The sequence below is a fragment of the Coregonus clupeaformis genome, chromosome 4, assembly GCF_020615455.1.
Source record: "Coregonus clupeaformis isolate EN_2021a chromosome 4, ASM2061545v1, whole genome shotgun sequence".
NCBI classification, from domain to species: domain Eukaryota; kingdom Metazoa; phylum Chordata; class Actinopteri; order Salmoniformes; family Salmonidae; genus Coregonus; species Coregonus clupeaformis.
Window position 1 is genome coordinate 17368711 of NC_059195.1, and position 15307 is coordinate 17384017.

The 15307-nt window shown below is 39.8% G+C and overlaps 2 protein-coding genes across 3 annotated transcripts; one reads left to right on the plus strand and one right to left on the minus strand.

The window, feature by feature from the left end:
* Window positions 1-1843: 1843 nt before the first annotated feature.
* On the plus strand, window positions 1844-4813 carry spc25 (SPC25 component of NDC80 kinetochore complex). The gene is made up of 7 exons (XM_041865034.2): window positions 1844-1926; window positions 3499-3658; window positions 3755-3820; window positions 3949-4095; window positions 4221-4325; window positions 4437-4535; window positions 4662-4813. Exons 2-7 carry the CDS (start codon window positions 3505-3507, stop codon window positions 4781-4783), a joined length of 693 nt encoding a protein of 230 aa, XP_041720968.1. The 5' UTR covers window positions 1844-1926; window positions 3499-3504; the 3' UTR covers window positions 4784-4813.
* Window positions 4691-12252, minus strand: nostrin (nitric oxide synthase trafficking). 2 transcript variants are annotated; one of them, XM_041865019.2, is made up of 17 exons: window positions 12197-12252; window positions 11921-12006; window positions 11529-11612; window positions 11341-11403; window positions 11151-11232; window positions 10988-11050; window positions 10730-10828; window positions 10445-10570; window positions 10089-10187; window positions 9884-10009; window positions 9656-9764; window positions 9466-9554; window positions 9231-9356; window positions 7151-7385; window positions 5346-5429; window positions 5114-5252; window positions 4691-4779 (listed from the first exon to the last, which is right to left on the minus strand). In XM_041865019.2, exons 1-16 carry the CDS (start codon window positions 12221-12223, stop codon window positions 5116-5118), a joined length of 1635 nt encoding a protein of 544 aa, XP_041720953.2. In that variant the 5' UTR covers window positions 12224-12252; the 3' UTR covers window positions 4691-4779; window positions 5114-5115. The 2 variants fall into 2 exon arrangements, with proteins under 2 accessions (XP_041720953.2, XP_041720948.2); XM_041865014.2 differs by lacking the exon at window positions 4691-4779 and having other exon boundaries at window positions 4920-5252.
* Window positions 12253-15307: the final 3055 nt, after the last annotated feature.

The window sequence follows — 15307 nt, forward strand, 5'->3', positions numbered from 1 at the left end:
AGAGAGAGAGAGAGAGATGTCTTTGTATGTACATTTACATTTTACATTTTAGTCATTTAGCAGACACTCTTATCCAGAGCAACTTACAGTTAGTGAGTGCATACATTATATATTTTTTCATACTGGCCCCCCGTGGGAATTGAACCCACAACCCTGGCGTTGCAAACACCATGCTCTACCAACTGAGCTACATCCTTGCCGGCCATTCCCTCCCCTACCCTGGACGACGCTGGGCCAATTGTGCGCCGCCCCATGGGTCTCCCGGTCACGGCCGGCTACGACAGAGCCTGGATTCGAACCAGGATCTCTAGTGGCACAGCTAGCACTGCGATGCAGTGCCTTAGACCACTGCGCCACATGTAAATGTATCATCATAAATCATTCAACTGCTATGGCAATGAGTGCATTAAACACTGCAATAAACTTTAGTGAATTATTAACATAAAATATTTACAAAAGAATACATAGGAATAGAGAAGCATTGTACATCAGGATGCACAACTGCAACACGTTTCAACTTATACTGTAGAGTCTTCCTCAGGCAGCATTGAAGGCATGTTACACAAAGTTGTTTTCAGGACAATTGTGTACATTTTCCACAGGCTATTACTTTTATTGGTTAAATATCAGCCATTCCATCCACCTGAGGATAGTGTTCTCCCGCAAATGCACAAGTTGAACCACCGGGATCCATCTGAAATAGTTCAAATACATGGAATGGCTGGGGGTCAAGTTTTGCTCTTATTTTTACCAACAGAAAAAATATCAACCAGATGCTCCAGAGCACTGGGATACCTAATGAAAATGAAGAACAGTTAACAGGCCCCTTTTCCAGACAACCTAAGCTGGCACTATGATAAACCATGCTTTCTTAACATGTATGTTGATGCAGATATGACCTTAACCACCCGAGCCACGGCCTGTTCACCCTGCTACCATCTAAAAGGCTGAGACAGTATGGGTGCATCAAAGCTTGGACCGAGAGACTGAAAAACAGCTTCTATCTCCAGGCCATCAGACTGTTAAATAGTCACCACTAGCCAGCCTCCGCCCAGTACCCTGCCCTGAACTTTAGTCACTGTTACTAGCCTGCTACTACCTGGTACTCAACCCTGCACCTTAAAGACTGCTGCCCTATGTACATAGTCATTGAACACTGGTCACTTGAATAATGTTTACATACCGTTTCACCCACTTCATATTTATATACTATATTCTAGTTAAGGCTCATCCTATATAACTACTGCTGTACACACCTTTTCTATTCATATACTGTCCATAATGTCTATACACACCATCATATACATATATATTTCGGACTCTGACATTGCTCGTTCTAACGTTTCTTAATTCCCTTATTTTTCTTTTTGGAATTTGCGTTTTGTATTGTTAGGTATTACTGCACTGTTGGAGCTAGGAACATAAGCATTTCGCTACACCCGCGATAACATCTGCTAAATATGTGTACCCGACCAATAATAATAACATTTGATTTGATATAAACTCGACTAAAATTGTAACTTTTGTTATTTCTAATGTTGATACAGGCTTTGCCTACAGAGTCATGTTAGACATCGATTCGCCACAGGCTGGCGCAAATTCACGAGCACAAGACACAAACAGACTAAACAAAACTTAGCATTGTGGGAAACAAAGAAAAACGTGGCCGATAGCTTTTTAAAAATGTGTTATATATGGTTTTAGGCGGAACATAAATGATAAACATCGTAGATGATAAATACGGTACATTGTCATTTTTATCGCAGGAGTATATTTCTTAAAGGGACTACTTTGACTTTTGATAAAAACGCAATTTCCGGTGTGGCGTCACAGGCCCATCCTTCTTTCCGTGAGCGCGGAATTTTGAAAACAACAGCGAACAGCTGCCGAAAACTCTGGGTCGAGAATCATCCGAAAATTGCCACGGTAGCTAACAAAATTCACCATATTTGATAATCGGTTGTTTGGTAAAGTCATAGTATTTGATATAGCTAAAATGATTGTTACATACTTTTGGCCACGTTTGGTCATGAGCTGAGTTGTGTTTTTAGCTAGCTGGGCTAGCTACGTCGTTAGCTACCTTGACTGTTTCCGAACTTATTTTAATTGTGGCAATAACGTGGTTTAGCTACTTACCTTAATGTTAGTTAGCTAACAAGCCAATTTATGCTAGCATTCATCCAAGGTATGTGTCACATGGGACTCGCTAAAAACACGCCACTTCGATACAGCAACAAAGTGACTTTTCGTTGCAGTTTAGGACTAGGAGAGCATTTTAGCTAACCCTTTTCCCAACCTTAACCTAACCTGCTATGTAAGTTCTCCTACGAAAAAGTAACTTCCGGTGGTAGCTGTATCCATGTGGCGTGTTTTTAGGAAATTCCGTATCACAAACCTTGCTCAACCGTGAGTTCCTGTTTAAAACTACATTCTGGAATTCGTTTTTCACCAAAATAGCAGACCCGACATTTTTTGTGATTGACAGCTGAGGGATGCAGCGGCTGGGGAAATGTGGGCTAACTTCTCTAATATTCATAGACACCTAGGGAGATGTGGGCTAACTCCTCTAATATTCATAGACACTGCTTTAGATGCAAGGACTGACTAGAGTTAATTAGAGTGAAATTATTATAATAGTTATAAACACATACATTGTTGTATGTAAACAATGGAGTAATAATAGTGAAATGCTTATTTGCAAGCTCTACAACAATGCAGTAATACTAAGTCAGATAAAAAAATACACAGGAGAATAAGAAATACACACAAGAAAATACACTATATACAGGTCAATTCCAGTAGCAATATCAGTGCAGGGATACTTGTGATAGTTAAGGTAGCTATGCACATGTAATCAGGGTTAAAAGTGACTGAGCAGCAGGATAGATATAATAAATAGTTGCAGCAAAGTAAATGGTGATTGTGGGTGTGTGAGAGTCGGTGTGTGTTTGACTGCACCAGCGATCAATTTTTGGACTTTTAACTGAGATGTTCTGTATGTTTTACATTTACATTTAAGTCATTTAGCAGACACTCTAATCCAGAGCGATTTACAAATTGGTGCATTCAATTTAGGATAGCCAGTGGGACAACCACCCTTTTTTTTATGGGGGGGTAGAAGGATTAATCTTATACCCATTGATTCTTGAAAAATATAACTTATACATGCCTTGATCTTAATTAAACTGTAATACCCCATTAGAACCCCAAAATATAAGCTTGTTTTACTCCATTGTGAACAAACACTATATAGCCTCAACATTGTTAAAACTATCATTTAGATCATGGATGGTCAGCCCTTGTATGTATCCATAGCTCTGCCTATGAATTTGGAAGTGGTAAAAGAAATCCAGCCCCATCCCTCAGCTGTTTACCAAAACAGTGACATGGTGTCACTTGTTGTTGTTTGAATTGCATATTGCCCCCTTTAACAAGCCATCCTGCATCTTGCCAAAATGTTGACTGACCTAATCAGTGTTTTGTATTCCTGTCACCTAGATCATCATGGCATGCATTACAGATGCAAACATGGTGAATTGGTTTAGTAGCACAATGGAAGACATACGCAACAAAATGCTTGTTCAGGGATCGGCCGAGATGACGGAGACAGGCATGGATTGGGTTCAAACCCACCGACAGTTTGTCAAATCTGTTCTCGGTATGACATGGACGCTGTTATCATGATTACTGAGTCAATTATGCTTAAAATCTGTCAATATTCAGAGCTATAATAATCTCCCTTATCTTTCTGCAGATACATGTTCAAAGAAAGTCAAGGATGATGAAATAATATTTGAAACTATAGACTCGTACAAAACAGGTAAGATTATGCCGGGCATGACGTGATGACATCCTGTGAAGTGTTACTAACAATCAGTTTGACATTAACCTTGGCACTAGCCTACTCATACTTTATTATTGAAGACAATGTCCCCCCCCCCCCTCCAGACTTGCAAAAGAAAAATGCCTCAATGGTGGAGAAGAGAAATGCCATTGCGAAGAGGCTGTCTGAAGTGGAAGGGAAGGACGTACAGAAAAGCAAGATCATTGAAAAGATTGAGATGATCCGAGTGGAACAAGCCAAGAAGAAAGAATGTAGGCAATTTTTTAAAATGGAACAGTAGATTTTGCCCTTCACACACGTCTTTTCATTGGTCTAAAATATATATTAGTATCCAAAACAAACATGTCCCCTTTCCTTGTTTTTCCTTTCTTCAAAGTGATCGTGTCCCAAAACAAAGCCAACAAAGACAGACTGAAAAATCTCAACAAAGCCAAGCAGGTGTTTCAGGACCGGCTAGGATTGGAAATTAGAAAAATTCATGGTAAATTGGGAATAAATCTGTTAGTAATGGCAATAATATTGTACCGTTTGAACATTTGTGTTGACCAAGTGTTAAACCACAGAAGTAAAATGAATTATTATTTTATTCAAGGTGAGAAATTGCAGTTTATCTTCCGAGACATCAACCAAAAAGACTCAGAATGTGTATACACCTTCATGCTGAGGATCAACGAAGGAGGATTATACCAGAGTGAGTACAGTAAATAGTATAGAACAGTACAGTAACAAATGGTTTTGGAAACTAGGAGTGTTATCATGAATGGCTGGAAACTGATAATAACTAAACAACATTTTCTAAACAAATTTTTGTCCACAGTTGTGTCTAATGACCCACCACTGGATTGCATGGCCCACTTGGAGCAGAGACTTCAGGAGACCAACAACTTCTCTGCTTTTCTTGCAAATGTTCGGAGAGAATTTGTCACTCTTAAAACCTGAGGAGTAAAAAAAATCTGTTTAATATCTTAACATATTTTAGTAATATCCTGTGTCTTTGTCTCCCATTTTCACTGTCTCCGTCTCCCATTTACACTGTCTCCAACATCGTTTGTAATATTAATGTTTCAATTATATGATGTCCATTTTAAAAAGGCTAGATGCAATTTTCAAGTTGGTGGGGTTCTTCAGTGGCCCAAAGTTTTGATCAGGCATTTTGGAATGAGTATAACTAAACACTTTTTGTACACCTCCCCCATAGTTGATTGAAGTATTACTTTAATCATGTAACAGGATAAATGCTTTACCCTGTCCATTTGCGCGAACACTTACTGTCATACATCTGATGTTTCTACAACACTTAACATTGGCAGCTCCTCAACGTAGGTTGATGGAAAATGGCCTATCTGTCCATTCAATATCCCATACCACCAACCGCTGTCTTCCTTTTGATAGATGTCAAGAAGGTCTCCTGTAACAAATTATTTTGTTAGTATAGTCATGAATTTCATATTATTATTGATGGTATGCATTTTCTTCCATACCTATTTTTATTGTCCCTTACCTTCTTTCATATTCAACTCATCGTCTCTGTCTGACGTGAAATCGTAAACAGCTTTGCATTTCCCAATGCTACACCACTCTGCACCTGAAGGAGAAATGTATTAGTGTTTCTTGTTATGACACATACAGTGGGGAAAAAAAGTATTTAGTCAGCCACCAATTGTGCAAGTTCACCCACTTAAAAAGATGAGAGAGGCCTGTAATTTTCATCATAGGTACAGGTCAACTATGACAGACAAAATGAGGAAAAAAAATCCTGAAAATCACATTGTAGGATTTTTTATGAATTTATTTGCAAATTATGGTGGAAAATAAATATTTGTTCAATAACAAAAGTTTCTCAATACTTTGTTATATACCCTTTGTTGGCAATGACACAGGTCAAACGTTTTCTGTAAGTCTTCACAAGGTTTTCACACACTGTTGCTGGTATTTTGGCCCATTCCTCCATGCAGATCTCCTCTAGAGCAGTGATGTTTTGGGGCTGTCGCTGGGCAACACAGACTTTCAACTCCCTCCAAAGATTTTCTATGGGGTTGAGATCTGGAGACTGGCTAGGCCACTCCAGGACCTTGAAATGCTTCTTACGAAGCCACTCCTTCGTTGCCCGGGCGGTGTGTTTCGGATCATTGTCATGCTGAAAGACCCAGCCACGTTTCATCTTCAATGCCCTTGCTGATGGAAGGAGGTTTTCACTCAAAATGTCACAATACATGGCCCCATTCTTTCCTTTACACGGATCAGTCGTCCTGGTCTCTTTGCAGAAAAACAGCTCCAAAGCATGATGTTTCCACCCCCGTGCTTCACAGTAGGTATGGTGTTCTTTGGATGCAACTCAGCATTCTTTGTCCTCCAAACACGACGAGTTGACTTTTTACCAAAAAGTTATATTTTGGTTTCATCTGACCATATGACATTCTCCCAATCCTCTTCTGTATCATCCAAATACACTCTAGCAAACTTCAGACGGGCCTGGACATGTACTGGCTTAAGCAGGGGGACACGTCTGGCACTGCAGGATTTGAGTCCTTGGCGGGCACTGCAGGATTTGAGTCCCTGGCGGCGTAGTGTGTTCCTGATGGTAGGCTTTGTTACTTTGGTCCCAGCTCTCTGCAGGTCATTCACTAGGTCCCCCCGTGTAGTTCTGGGATTTTTGCTCACCGTTCTTGTGATCATTTTGACCCCACTGGGTGAGATCTTGCGTGGAGCCCCAGATCGAGGGAGATTATCAGTGGTCTTGTTTGTCTTCCATTTCCTAATAATTGCTCCCACAGTTGATTTCTTCAAACCAAGCTGCTTACCTATTGCAGATTCAGTCTTCCCAGCCTGGTGCAGGTCTACAATTTTGTTTCTGGTGTCCTTTGACAGCTCTTTGGTCTTGGCCATAGTGGAGTTTGGAGTGTGACTGTTTGAGGTTGTGGACAGGTGTCTTTTATACTGATAACAAGTTCAAACAGGTGCCATTAATACAGGTAACGAGTGGAGGACAGAGGAGCCTCTTAAAGAAGAAGTTACAGGTCTGTGAGAGCCAGAAATCTTGCTTGTTTGTAGGTGACCAAATACTTATTTTCCACCATAATTTGCAAATAAATTCATTCCAAATCCTACAATGTGATTTTCTGGATTTTTTTTCCTCAATTTGTCTGTCATAGTTGACGTGTACCTATGATGAAAATTACAGGCCTCTCTCATCTTTTTAAGTGGGAGAACTTGCACAATTGGTGGCTGACTAAATACTTTTTTCCCCCACTGTAGGCAAGATCAGAATGATACATCTTTGTAATTATATATGTGGATGGGTGTCACCTTCTTCGTCATCAGTCTTGGACATGGCTCCATTGACAGAGCCACATTCCCCTGGAGCTGCAGTATCTTGGATGACAGCAGTGTGGACAGGGTTTGCTTCCACTGATGAGGTCTCTTCTGATGTCACACTCTGATAGGGTCCTTTGTAAATGATGGAGCTCCTCAGATGCGATCTGAATGGTGTCTTTTTGATTTTGACTGGACGGGCCAGCTGAACAATACTGTGCTCGCAATCCTTGGAAAACAACGTAATCTGGTTAGGATGTATAGTAACATACATACAGTTGAAGTTGGAAGTTTACATACACCTTAGCCAAATACATTTAAACTCAGTTTTTCACAATTCCTGACATTTAATCCTAGTAAACATTCCCTGTTTTAGGTCAGTTAGGATCACCACTTTATTTTAAGAATGTGAAATGTCAGAATAATAGTAGAGATAATTATTTCAGCTTTTATTTCTTTCATTACATTCCCAGTGGATCAGAAGTTTACATACACTCAATTAGTATTTGGTAGCATTGCCTTTAAATTGTTTAACTTGGGTCAAATGTTTCAGGTAGCCTTCCACAAGCTTCCCACAATAAGTTGGGTGAATTTTGGCCCATTCCTCCTGACAGAGCTGGTGTAACTGAGTCAGGTTTGTAGGCCTCCTTGCTCGCACACACTTTTTCAGTTCTGCACACAAATGTTCTATAGGATTGAGGTCAGGGCTTTGTGATGGCCACTCCAATACCTTTACATTGTTGTCCTTAAGCCATTTTGCCACAACTTTGGAAGTATGCTTAGGGTCATTGTCCATTTGGAAGACCCATTTGCGACCAAGCTTTAACTTCCTGACTGATGTCTTGAGATGTTGCTTCAATATATCCACATCATTTTCCTTCCTCATGATGCCATCTATTTTGTGAAGTGCACCAGTCCCTCCTGCAGCAAAGCACCCCCACAGCATGACGCTGCCACCCCGTGCTTCGGCTTGCAAGCTGTCCCCCTTTTCCTCCAAACATAACAATGGTCATTATGGCCAAACAGTTCTATTTTTGTTTCATCAGACCAGAGGACATTTCTCCAAAAACTATGACCTTTGTCCCCATGTGCCGTTGCAAACCGTAGTCTGGCTTTTTTATGGCGGTTTTGGAGCAGTGGCTTCTTCCTTGCTGAGCAGCCTTTCAGGTTATGTCGATATAGGACTCGTTTTACTGTGGATATAGATACTTTTGTACCTGTTTCCTCCAGCATCTTCACAAGGTCCTTTGCTGTTGTTCTGGGATTGATTTGCACTTTTCACACCAAAGTACATTCAGCTCTAGGACACAGAATGCGTCTCCTTCCTGAGCGGTATGACGGCTGCGTGGTCCCATGGTGTTTATACTTGCGTACTATTGTTTGTACAGATGAACATGGTACCTTCAGGCGTTTGGAAATTGCTTCCAAGGATGAACCAGACTTGTGGAAGTCTACAAAACATTTTCTGAGGTCTTTGCTGATTTCATTAGATTTTCCCATGATGACAAGCAAAGAGGCACTGAGTTTCAAGGTAGGCCTTGAAATACATCCACAGGTACACCTCCAATTGACTCAAATTATGTAAATTAGCCTATCAGAAGCTTCTAAAGACATGTCATCATTTTCTGGAATTTTCCAAGCTGTTTAAAGGCACAGTCAACTTAGTGTATGCAAACTTCTAACCCACTGGAATTGTGATACAGTGAATTATAAGTGAAATAATCTGTCTGTAAACAATTGTTGGAAAAATTCCTTGTGTCATGCACAGTAGATGTCCTAACCGACTTCCCAAAACAGTAGTTTGATAACAAGAAATTTGTGGAGTGGTTGAAAAACAAGTTTTAATGACTCCAACCTAAGTGTATGTAAACTTCCGACTTCAACTGTACATACTTACATTTATCTATTATTTTGTGTCATCAAAAAGGATACGCCATGATGTGTTTGTGCTGTCTAAATCTAATTGAACATGCACAATATGGAATAAAGCAGTATACTGTATGTTGGTAAATTAATCTAGGCTAGCATTAACTTGTGCAAAGCCCAGACCAATGCACTTTGAATATGAACCTACCTTTTCTTTCCATTTTGTTATACTGTCACTGAATCTATGCAAAGTCTGAGGTTTTCCCTCCAATTCAGCCAATGTGGTGGAGAGTTTGCAATGAGTTGCTTCAAGAAGGTTCAGTTTCAGAGTGGTCTGTAGACATCCAATAGGAAAACACATTTAACAACACAATGCTAGGAAATTTATACAGAAAAATATCAAATAATATTTTCAAACTGGATCTATTGGTGTATATAAAAACCTCATCAATCAACTGTTCTGTTTCTTCCAGGTTCTTTTTGTTTGAGAACGATGGGTTTTCAGAGTAGGTCTTCACCAGTCTCTCAAGAACTATTATTAATTGGATGTTGGAAGACATGAAAATGAAAAGGTGTCACTCAGAAATGTATTATTTCCAGTCAAATTCTATGCTTTCGTTTTTCAACACTTACCTTCACAGTCTTTCTTTGTTTTTGTGATACTGTCCCCCAGCCGCTGGAGTTTGGACTTGATGGCATCTCTTCTCCTGCCTTTTTCCATCAATGACTTACTGTCCTCCTCCTTAACATAAGTCATTGAGGGTCAGGCACTGTATGTCTTAGGTCAAAATCACACTAATTCCAGAACTATTTACAGATACAAATGTGCTGTACAATTATGTGAACAAAATGGACCCTTACAAAATAATCAGTCATCAGAAACTTAGCCTTGTTCTCCTCTGCTGTTACACTGGTTTCCTCCACCAGACTTTGGATATCCTTTTCCACATCAACTCTCTGGATGGCTTGTTCTATTTGTTTCTGGCTCTGTAAGTAATACAAGAGAAAATTATGACCGTTTTTGTCACAGGGTTGTAATTAGAGTCATTTTGGGAAGAATGCTCACATGTACGAGGGTGTGTCTGAAGCTTGCCATGTGGAGGTTGTATTTATTCAGTATGTTGCACAGAATTTCTATCCGCTGTTTCTCAAGCTCCTGGATTATCTGAAATGATAAAGTTACTGTATAACTATCAGGCACACAATATGGATGTTGCAACACTCAAACCTGACTATCTCTAACTTGGTCAAACCAAACATCAGCATGAGAGGAGACGTACAATACAACTCAACTCTGCACATCAAAACTTATTGGGTGATCTGGCTTGACCCCTTCTCCAGATCAACAGTACAGTCAGAAGGTACATATCTTTTCAATACAAATTATTTTGGAAGAAATGTGCTGTAGGCATTGGTCAGAACCTGGTAGCAGTTTTTCAGTGTGTTTTCCCACTTCAGTCTGATTTGATGGCCATCCATGTTGATGGTGAAGTACTCCTCATCTGTTCTGGTCTGGGCCTCCGCAGACTTTGTCTGTCTGTTCAGTATCTAGTTAACAACAGAAAAAGTCATCATCCTAATCTTATTAAGGGTGTGGAAATGCCATCTTTCTAAACTTTTATTACATTGGGAATTTCAAAGGTTTCATAATCATACATATCAAGAGGTGACAATGGCATTATTACAGTAAATATTGCAGTGCAGTACCTTCTGTTTTTCTTTCTCTGTGCAAATGTGTGTATTCTTTTTAACAAAGTTGAACAGGGCCTCATGCTCTCTTGTCAATCCAACCAATTTCTTCTTAATCTGTGAGGGAAAATGTTTGAACAATATTCTTAACCAATAATTTTATTTGAATGATGTAATCAACCAAAGGATGTAATGTCTGAGAAATATACAAGGAGGTAGAGTTAATTTAGACTTGATTGACTGATCAAGTTGGTAAAGAATTTAAGGAAGGCTTACCTTGATTTGTTCACTCCAGTTAGTCACAACAAGTTTTCTGTTTTTTTCAACAACATTATCAAGCTATTCAAGAAAGGGATAAGAACAATGTGTCTCAATGTAGAATTGTGTAGAATGATGTAGAATGATGTGATGGTAGGAATAAATGGTCCAAATTACTCACAGGTCTCTTCCTCTTGTTGTGCTCCTCAATGACTTGTCGAATTTCTAAAATGGCTTCTGCCTGAAAAGCACTTCCTAGGGCTCTAAAAACAAACCATCATATTATTATTCCTCAGACTCAGTCAGACTAGAGAATATCCAAGCAACATCTACTACAGGAAAGCCTCATAATAAGGTCATGCGTGTAATACCTGTGTGTGTCTGCTGTAGAGTACATGTCATCAGATACATGGCACCATGCTTGGTACGTGGAACTTCATGGAAATAAAAACAACAACATTCAGAGAGTTTAGAGCACTATAATATGGGCTCTATTCAATCTGTATCGCTGAAGCATTACAGATTGCGCAACATAAATGTAAAGCTATAGCCAACTCACTTGTCATTCATCCCTTTGGATGCCTTCATGAGTTTTCCAGCAAGCTTCTGAAGTCCCTTGGCATAACTGATCTCCAGCTCAGCCCTAGTCACAAATAAATGTCATCAAGGGATGTTAGTTGTCACACCGAGGTGAAACAGTAACTACAGCTAATTAAAATTACATCTGGAAGTTAGGACCTTAGCATGCAATTGTGAATGACCAAGTTGGTATGGTACATACATTTAAATGACTGGACATTTTATGAAATAGAAATATGTGCAGTCCAGGTTCAAAAGGGTTTTACTTTTCCAATCCTAGATAGCATAATAACAATTTCAAATAAATTACCTCACTAAACGATATTCTCAAGGAGTTGTGTATGCAAAGACATAACATGACATTGACCATACCTTTGCTGAAATACTGTCATGAGCTCCTTGCAGAAATGCTCCCCATTTTTTGAAAACTTCTTCAGATCTTGGTACAACAGGTTGTACTAAAACACATTCAACAAGTCATGGTGTTGTCAAGCTGTGGCTATTTTTAGTAACAGTAATACACACAGCTATGAAGAAAACCCATTAACATTTCGACCTATGGTACAAACATATAAAGGAGAAATAATGATATTTCTTTGTACATTTGACTAAAAGTAGTCTTTGAAAAGAGGTAGATTTAGGACTCACGGCACAGGTGCTCACAGGGTCCGCCATTTTCAGTCTAAGATGGTTTATTGACTTTGCACTTTGAACACTCGCCTCCTAAAGTCATTCATGCGGAAATCACCTGAGCTCATATAACTAGTGCACAAGGAAAATTCCATTGAACCATTTATGTCCTCAACCATCCACTGTCACTTTGTGCAAATTTTAATTAATGTCAACAAATTGCCTAATTTGTCCAAAGTTATTCCAAATTCATGAAACCCCTTTTAATTTTAGGGAGTTGTCGAAATTTACACAATCGTTACCTGGAGGAAAAATGGGGGAGGGTCATGCAATTAATTTAGTCCAGGGGAGGGTCATGCAATTTGTAATCGAGTAAATGTCATATTGCTCAGGGTTTGAGAATGAGTTGCTTATTATAGTATCTCGATGTGTGCCTGATGATACCCTTCATCCCTGGTCTCTATAAAATTATCCATAGCCTATACAAAGATCATGCTCGGAGAAGCACAGGGCAAAGTTATATTTCAAAGAAAATGTACTTCCTTCCTGAGTTTTTGCACTGCTTGGTGTATATAAAACTAGGCTACACTGCATTACACACTGCAATGGATAGGCTTTCCCAGTCATGAGCCCCGGCCTGCCCTGCTCTTGCTGACGTAAACCCTTTTGTGCAGCCTAACCAATGACTGTGTTGTGTACGGTGGCACTTTAGGAGGCGAGTCAAATGTCCAAGAAATGCAATATCTGTGCGCACAGACCAGGACAACTGATGTCCTGTTCAGTTTGAGAGGGAGAGCGTGAAGATGAAAAGGAGGACTGGAGGTAAGCTTCCTACTGCTATAACTGTAATAAAAACAATAAGTTTCATTGCCCATAATGACGCTATTTATCAGAGTTCTTGACCTCACAATAAGCCATATTCCAGTAATTTACATAACTTACATTACTATGAAGTAGTAGCCACGGAGATGGACAGCGCATGGGTGCTGAAAGTAGGCTAATTCGAGAAGGCCTAATTCATTTAAACAGTCTTCATTTTAATTTGACTTTAGGTTACTAACAACAAGAGGGCTTTGTTTTGGGGCCTATTTCTTCCTATTCAAGAAAAAGGAGGTAGGCCTACCTGTTTGACAGACTAAATTATAGTCTACTACACTTAGATTTTGTCAGCCAATTACTTTAGTCACCAATCACTCCTTAAATACTGTACAGCGCATTCGGAAAGTATTCAGACCCCTTTAATTTTTCCGCATTTTGTTACGTTACAGCCTTATTCTAAAATTGATTAAATAAATATTTTTCCTCCTCAATCTACACACAATACCCCATAATGACATAGCGAAAATAGGTTTTTACAAATTTGTACAAATCTATGAACAATTAAAAACAGAAATACCTTACTTACATAAGTATTCAGACCCTTTGCTATGAGACCATCCTTGAGATGTTTCTACAACTTGATTGGAGTCCACCTGTGGTAAATTCAAATTATTGGACATGATTTGGAAAGGCACACACCTGTCTATATAAGGTCCCACAGTTGACAGTGCATGTCAGAGCAAAAACCAAGCATTGAAGGTCCCCAAGAACACAGTGGCCTCAACCATTCTTAAATGGAAGAAGTGTGGAACCACCAAGACTCTTCCTAGAGCTGGCCACCCGGCCAAACTGAGAAATCGGGGGAGAAGGGCCTTGGTCAGGGAGGTGACCAAGAACCTGATGGTCACTCTGAAGGAGCTCCAGAGTTCCTCTGTGGAGATGGGAGAATCTTCCAGAAGGACAACCATCTCTGCAGAACTCCACCAATTAGGCCTTTATGGTAGAGTGGCCAGACAGAAGCCACTCCTCAGTAAAAGGCACATGACAGCCCGCTTGGGGTTTGCCAAAAGGCACCTAAAGACTCTCAGACCATGGGAAACAAGATTCTCTGGTCTGATGAAACCAAGATTGAACTCTTTGGCCTGAATGCCAAGCATCACATCTGGAGGAAACCTGGCACTATCCCTTTGGTGAAGCATTGTGGTGGCAGCATCATGCTGTGGGGACTGGGAGACTAGTCAGGATCGAGGGAAAGATGAACGGAGAAAAGTACAGAGAGATCCTTGAAGAAAACCTGCTCCTGAGCGCTCAGGACCTCAGACTGGACAACAACTCTAAGCACACAGCCAAGACAACGCAGGAGTGGCTTCGGTACAAGTCTCTGAATGTCCTTGAGTGGCCCAGCCAGAACCTGGACTTGAACCCGATCTAACATCTCTGGAGAGACCTGAAAATAGCTGTGCAGCGACGCTCCCCATCCAACCTGACAGACCTTGAGAGGATCTCAGAGAAGAATAGGAGAAAATCCCCAAATACAGGTGTGCCAAGCTTGTAGCATCATACCCAAGAAGACTCGAGGCTGTCATCGCTGCCAAAGGTGCTTCAACAAAGTACTGAGTAAAGGGTCTGAATACTTATGTAAATGTGATATTTCAGCCTTTGATTTTTAATAACTGCTAACATTTCTTAAAACCTGTTTTTGCTTTGTAATTATGGGGTATTGTGTGTAGATTGATGAGGGAAAAAAAACAATTTAATCAATTTTAGAATAAGGCTGTAACGTAACAAAATGTGGAAAAAGTCAAGGGGTCTGAATACTTTCCGAATGCACTGTATATCAGTGTCAGTGAAGAGCTTGTGTGTTAAGTTAAACCAGGGCTCGAATTGAGGAGGTATGTGAGGGTATTGTGGCTTTTGTTAAAGAAAATGGCTAAAAGCATAGGCCTACCCCTTGTTAGCTAAAGATGTATAATTATTTTTAATGGAACTGATTATATAAAGCGATCAATAGTGAAGCTTTAGTCCACAATGCTAGAAACAAGCTGTAAAATTCTGGTGAAAGACGTGACTGATGCATATGGAATAACTTTGGTTTGTCTATTATATTCAGAGGCTGCGCTACAAACTTTTATAGCAAAGGAGACAAAAAAATGGTCTTTGCTTGGGACATAATGTGTGATTCTGTCACTATCAATTGACATTCGACATTTCAACAGGGTAAAACCTCTTAAGCTGACAGTCCCTGAAATCGGGCACTAGAATTACTTTAAAAAATATGTATATGTTTACATGACTTATTTCATTGATTTC

Bases quoted from the DNA above. Each gene is read 5' to 3' on its own strand.
- spc25 (XM_041865034.2), top strand. From the start codon at position 3,505: ATGGCATGCATTACAGATGCAAACATGGTGAATTGGTTTAGTAGCACA. The intron at 3,821-3,948 runs GTAAGATTATGC...CCCCCCCTCCAG, and splicing joins TATAGACTCGTACAAAACAG to ACTTGCAAAAGAAAAATGCC. The intron at 4,096-4,220 runs GTAGGCAATTTT...CTTTCTTCAAAG, and splicing joins ACAAGCCAAGAAGAAAGAAT to TGATCGTGTCCCAAAACAAA.
- nostrin (XM_041865019.2), bottom strand. From the start codon at position 12,223: ATGGCGGACCCTGTGAGCACCTGTGCC. The intron at 10,010-10,088 runs GTGAGCATTCTT...TATTACTTACAG, and splicing joins TCAGACACACCCTCGTACAT to AGCCAGAAACAAATAGAACA. The intron at 9,357-9,465 runs GTTTTTATATAC...GGATGTCTACAG, and splicing joins CAGAACAGTTGATTGATGAG to ACCACTCTGAAACTGAACCT.